At 39.5% G+C, this 5,979-nt stretch overlaps 1 protein-coding gene across 1 annotated transcript; it reads right to left on the bottom strand.

Annotated features, from left to right (window-relative positions):
• Positions 1–2,050: 2,050 nt before the first annotated feature.
• On the bottom strand, positions 2,051–3,418 carry LOC148027291 (agglutinin alpha chain-like). Its single transcript, XM_087691867.1, has 3 exons — positions 3,199–3,418; positions 2,725–2,979; positions 2,051–2,560 (listed from the first exon to the last, which is right to left on the bottom strand). Exons 1-3 carry the CDS (start codon positions 3,346–3,348, stop codon positions 2,294–2,296), a joined length of 672 nt encoding a protein of 223 aa, XP_087547993.1. The 5' UTR covers positions 3,349–3,418; the 3' UTR covers positions 2,051–2,293.
• Positions 3,419–5,979: the final 2,561 nt, after the last annotated feature.

Here is a 5,979-nt window from a genome sequence, read left to right as displayed (position 1 = left end):
GGACCATAGTGTCATTGTGACAGAGAAAGTTTGGGAGGATGGACACTTGAGAGATTGCAACGCTTGTTCCAATTGGACTCGATATTGACACTTTTCTTCTAGTTGCATGGCCAATAAATCCATACATTGCTCCTTTCTTGGTTCAGGAAGTAGCACAGTGGCCCAAAAAAATCGATACACATCCCACGAATTGCAAAAATAAGCTTTAAGATTTTTAAAGCTTAAGAAAAGATTAATAGCAAAGCTCAATTAAGCTCTTATTGACCTTTCTTTGGCCTTAAACACACAGAATGATGGCACCATGGTAGGCGAGTTGAAAATTTCAATCTTGGATAGAATTGCAATTTTTTTAGCAAAGATAGAGGAGCTTGGGATTTTGAGGTCACCCTCACACAAGATGAAAGGCGATTGGAAGTTTGAGAAATAAGCTAAGCTTTGATACCACTGTTGCACAGATCGGATGCGAAACTTACGCATAGCGAACAAAAGAAGCTCCCACTTACTCTTCTTCTTATTGAAACTGAAAGCATGACTCATAAAACTGGAAATAAACTGAAAGAAGCTCCCCCTTACTCTTCTTCTTATTGAAACTGAAAGCATGACTCATAAAACTGGAAATAAACTAAAAAAAGAGTTAAAAAATTTTGAGTGATGCACTATTGGATGCAATTTTTCCCTGTACATGGAGTGGGCATCTCCTCCATGTAGTATTTAAAATATTAAAAGAAATCTTGCTATGCCCAAAGATAGGCTCTTTACAATCACTATTTTCGCAAAAGAGTTTGAGTTAATTGAATAGATGGTTACAATCCGTTGCACAACTCACAACTGCTGAGAGCCATAAAATATTTCTTAAACAACTTCAGTATATCTTCTAAAAATCTCAAGTATCAATGAATGTTTACAAAGAGGATGTAGGGATGCCTTTGAATAAATGATAGTGCATCTATTTTAAATAATTAATGAAGAAGTCTTTGGAATAAATTGTGCTTGTTGCATATATTGGATTCATTTTGCTTTGCACATCAGCTCAAAAATTCAAAAAATCATATTAGAAAGGTAATTAATTGAATAAATACAACTCGCCATAATAAATCAACTAATCATTGGAGTTTTATTAATTAATCAAATCACATAGACATTATCACTGAGATATGAATTATATTGTGCCATAACTCAAGTATGGCTTCACTTGCGTTCACACTTGCAAGTCTCACACCCAAAAAGGATAGGCATTCCCAATCAACCTTCTGTTCAATATGGAAACTAATTCACTCTTAGAAACATGCCCTGCCCTATTAACGGAGAACCATTCAAGACACTCATCTTGTTAACATATACACAAGGGAGAACCATTGAAGGTGCTTATCCCCTTGTGTAGGTGTATCCTGGCAACACTTTTGGTAGGTAGATACATCAAGACATCACATGTATGGATAATACTTGGTGCTAGATGTACTTGTGCTCGAGGAGCACATCCATGATCGACGAGGATATTGATGATCAATTGCTATTAGTGAAGAAGGACCTAGAACTAATGTATTATTTATAATTGTGATGGAACACATTAAGCATGGTGTTAGTTAGGGAGGACTGGCACATAAGGCATTCATTCATGAGCTCGCAATGCTAAAAGGATGGTTCACGGAAATGATAAGGTTTGTCAATATGCAAATCATGTTAGAATCAGTGTAGTGGGATTATAAAGGGGTATGATCTTTTGGAGCATACTTGTAGCTAATGAAAATAAGATATGGCTAGCTAGCGCCATAAAGATTTTAGTAATATGCTAGCTCAAGAAGGTGCATCACAAGCAACTTATGTGATATTTACATTTAATTGTACCTTACAAGAATCCTTATCGTCCTATGTAAGGGGGTTTCTTAGAGGCTAAACTAGTTTTGTGTTGGTGCTCTTGCAAAATTATTACTGTGTAGCTTTTAAAAAGGGCGTTTTGCTTCTCACACCGTTTTGAGAAGGTTTCCCTAGACACCAACCAACGCGAGAGAGAGAGAGAAAGAGAGAGAGAGAAAGAGAGGGGATCGAGTAATTTGAAATTACAAAACGGCCAACTGCATGTTTTCTGGGCTGACCCTTACATTCATAACAACATGGAGCATGCATGAAATGCGATCCCAAAGGCGGCGATGTCATTGTTCGGCATGCGATCATCGACGATTGCACACGTACTTACCTACTCATTATTGTTGTGAGTACACTTGCAGCTTATTGCAGAGATTTTGAGCACGATTAGGCGATCACTCCATGTTGTTGTTGTACACTTCGGGAGGTATTAATCCCCGCCGCGATCGCGGAGATTGTCTTTCATGTAGACGCCCATATTGTCGAGGGCCGCTCCCGATTTACCGAAGATTCCGACGATGAGTTCGTTCTGCGCAGTAGCACCAGATGTAAACGAGATTCCATCTTGGTCTCCGAAGGGACCATAAATGCCATTGTTAGTCACAAACTTTATGGAGGTGAGGGCGTTCCAATCGCCTGGCGTTCCGTAGAATCCTCTCACTTGGTTGATCGGCTCTTTCGGATATTGCAAGGTGATCTGGTTGCAAAACACCGAATTGAAGGTACAAGTTATTATAGCTAAACGTAGAACATATCATGTATCAGTAGACCGACGATCAATATTATATGTATTCACACAATAAGGCATTAAAATAAGCGACTCCTAAGTGCTTAATAAGAAGACGTATAAGTAATACGCACCTCTGCCTGCTTGTTGCCTTCGGACTGGCCGTGAAGTTGTCCCCAGTACGGGTAGACTCGGAAACCATTCGTGACCTGATACTGCACTTGGATGCCACGGATGTACTTCTCCCCGTGCCATAGCTTGATCGTCTGTATCCCCAGCACGCTGATTACGTCTGAGGGCATGGATCTTATGTCGTCGAACTCAGTGCCTCCGCCTCCGCCCCATGGGCCCCTGCGCTCAAGATTAAAACGAGCCATACTTGTCTGGGCCTGCACAAATTAGATCAAACCATTAATGAAAAAGGAAGTTAATCAGACACCGTACTTGTCTGGGTCTGAGTTCTGATGATGATGATCTGATCACTGCAATAATAAGCAGCTAAATAAACTTTTTGCCACTCCACCTCATGAATTCTGATGATAATATCGCAACAAGGGGTTGATTAAGCCAGTAAGTGTGTACGTAACGACGACGTACGCTTGTCATACCTGATTAGTCTGATGACTCTCCGCGACGTCCACTGACCTAGTGGCTACCGTTGCATGCACAAGTACATGATTAACCGCCAGTAGTAGCTGTAAGAGCGTTACTATCTTCATTGAGAAGGTCGTCGTCGATGATCTTAATATCTCCCCCATGATTACCAAGACTGCTGCTCGCCAGCTGCTTCGTGATGTTATTTGGCGTACTGAATATACCGTTGTGGGTCGGCTCTTATATAGCCGTCGTGTGTGTGCCACGCAGGCGTGCTGTAGTCTGCTGTCACGTATTGGCCAAGTCAGTGGAAGTAGTGCCCACTAGCTCTATGAAAGCCATATGTTGATGTGTTTTCTCATTTGTGCGCATAATTTACTAACCCCACATGTTTATGCGCATAATTGCCGCGTTTTAAAAGCTTGGTCCCTCTCGATAATTCTCTGGTGCGTTTTACTTATTGATTACCAACCCTAAAGTAATTCGACATGGCTAATCCACTACTGTGCGCACTACCTTCACCAAAATGGATACTTGTCGATTCACATCATGCACAGGCTCCAGCATGTGTGGAATGAACCAGATTTCTTCTTTGTATAGGCTACCCATGCCATCAATTATTATTCGTACGTGCCCCATGCGTGCACATCATGTTTTCCCAACCCCTTGGTAGGCATGTCTATTCTCGAGAAATTGGCATACAACCTACACGTACCATGGATCCGGTAGTGAGACACTTGTTGGCTACCACCACACAACAAGCATGAGTTAGTTGTATTCCCTTTGTTCTATTAACATTATATTGCATGTATCATGTGTAGTTCTAACACTTCTAGTGTTGGGGACACATGGAGGTATACTTTGTTGGCATGCTGGTCACGTGCTTAAACTTGTATATGTTGGCCATCCTAGGTGACTTTTGGCCCTCTTAGACATTTCTCGTTGTTGCTTTATGATTTTTTCATAGAACCCATCTTATCTTTCACTATTGATTATGTAGCTAGGGTGCTGCCCCTTGAATCGATATGCAACTCATGAGGTTGTTATTTTTCACTAGCTCTCTTTGTGTCAATCCCCCCTTTGTGTGTGTGTGCACATGTACACTTCTCTCTCTCTCTCTCTCTCTCTCTCTCAATATATATATATATATATATATATATATACACACACACTTCTAACGAAAACATATTTCATCACTATGCATAGTTGTGAGACTATTGGGGGGAGGAGAGTGAGAAAAGACAACTTCAATACTTGGGGATCCTACAATCATGGAGCCTCTATTGAGGAATTCCTTAATGTCATGTGTACTATGGCTTATGGAGGTGCTTTTAGCACTTTTCAAGGGGTGGAAAGAAATTGTCCATATTATAAGGTGTATTCAAAGGATATGATAAAATCCCTTTTACTTACATTTTATAAGGTAGTAAAATGATCTCATTTTTGTTAAGAAAATTATAGGCTCTCATGTGTAACTGCATTAAAGAACCCTCTTTTATGTAAATTTATCAAAGTCTTCTCAAATCAAATAACCCTTTTATTGATTACCTGTGATACACTTATATTTTTGTGAGGTGCATCATCCCAAGTGAAACTTGTGGTGGTGGACACATAAAGGTTATGTACTTAGTTAATATGCTCATCACATCGGTGGAACTTGTATATATTGACCCATCTAACTAACCCTTTGGGCCTCTAAGACATGTCTCAAGGTAACTTTATGCTTTTCTCGTCGAAGCCATCTTAACTATCACTATTTGCCATATAGCATGGGTGTTGCCCCTTCAATCCAAGTGTAACTCATGAGGTGGTTACTTTTCACTCATTCTATATATATATATATATATATATATATATATATGCACTTCTAGCTTGAGTGTGGTTACAAGTTTTCATGCCTATGAGATATTGTGGAAAGATTGAGGGAATGAGAGCTTAGGCCTGTTTGAACACTCTGTGGTTGAAATGGTTGGCTCTTAGCTACAAGCGAACACTCAAGTATCTCTACTTCTTCTTATCTCTCTAATGGCTCTCTTAGGTATCTCTACTTCTTCTTTCCCTACTTCTTTCCATATCGTCTTTATGGTATGGCTTCACTCTTTCTCATGCCTACAATGCTTCTCAAGGATCCTCTTGTCCATTATATTATGAGATGCTCTTATTTATTTGGATTCTTCTACCTTCATGATTGCATCTTGGTGTTGCTAGTGGCGGTATACAATTTCCATGTTGAGGTGTAGGTATCATGTATGTCAACAACTGATCTTGTAGATATTTCATATGTTGACTATACTATAAGGGATGATCACCTAGTTCTCTTAATGGTTAATTCTGTCTAGAAGAGGGATAGGTTTTAGTTTCTTGGAGGTCTCATGATTTGTCAATTTGAATTTGATGTTTGAGATCTTTTCAATTGATTATTATTGTGATACTTTTAGTAGTGAAGGATGTAATAGCATCACCATGTATCATAGTGATAGGGGCCTTTAGCTCTTGTATATACAGTCTTGTATCCTCCTCTAAGTTGTTTCAGATGGATCCTCTCTTAGTGCTAGGGATTGGTCTTTAGCTCTCCGTTGGGAACTTTTTTAGGTCAAATGGGTACACTTTATAGATTCTATATATAACTGCTATAAATGTGATTGTTTTTCACTTGCTCTCTCACTACAAGGGTAAAAGAGCATAGCGACGAACACTAGTAACTTTCTCTTTTGGCATCACTAAAAGTGTCAGTATTATACCGGATGCCTATTTGGATACTTATTCTGACTCACTTACTGATGCTTATTGCAAGT

Source organism: Lygodium microphyllum, chromosome 13 (genome assembly GCF_053477565.2).
Source record: "Lygodium microphyllum isolate KBCC chromosome 13, Lygodium_microphyllum_v1.1.10, whole genome shotgun sequence".
Taxonomy (NCBI): Eukaryota; Viridiplantae; Streptophyta; class Polypodiopsida; order Schizaeales; family Lygodiaceae; genus Lygodium; species Lygodium microphyllum.
The sequence above is the reverse complement of the archived record's forward strand: the minus strand, read 5'-3'. Positions and strand labels throughout refer to the sequence as shown.

Excerpts from the sequence above, each read along its gene's own strand:
- LOC148027291 (XM_087691867.1), bottom strand. The coding sequence starts at position 3,348 with ATGGGGGAGATATTAAGATCATCGACGACGACCTTCTCAATGAAGATA. Across the intron at positions 2,980-3,198 it reads AGAGTCATCAGACTAATCAG|GCCCAGACAAGTATGGCTCG; the intron begins GTATGACAAGCG and ends TAATTTGTGCAG. Across the intron at positions 2,561-2,724 it reads AAGGCAACAAGCAGGCAGAG|ATCACCTTGCAATATCCGAA; the intron begins GTGCGTATTACT and ends TTTTGCAACCAG.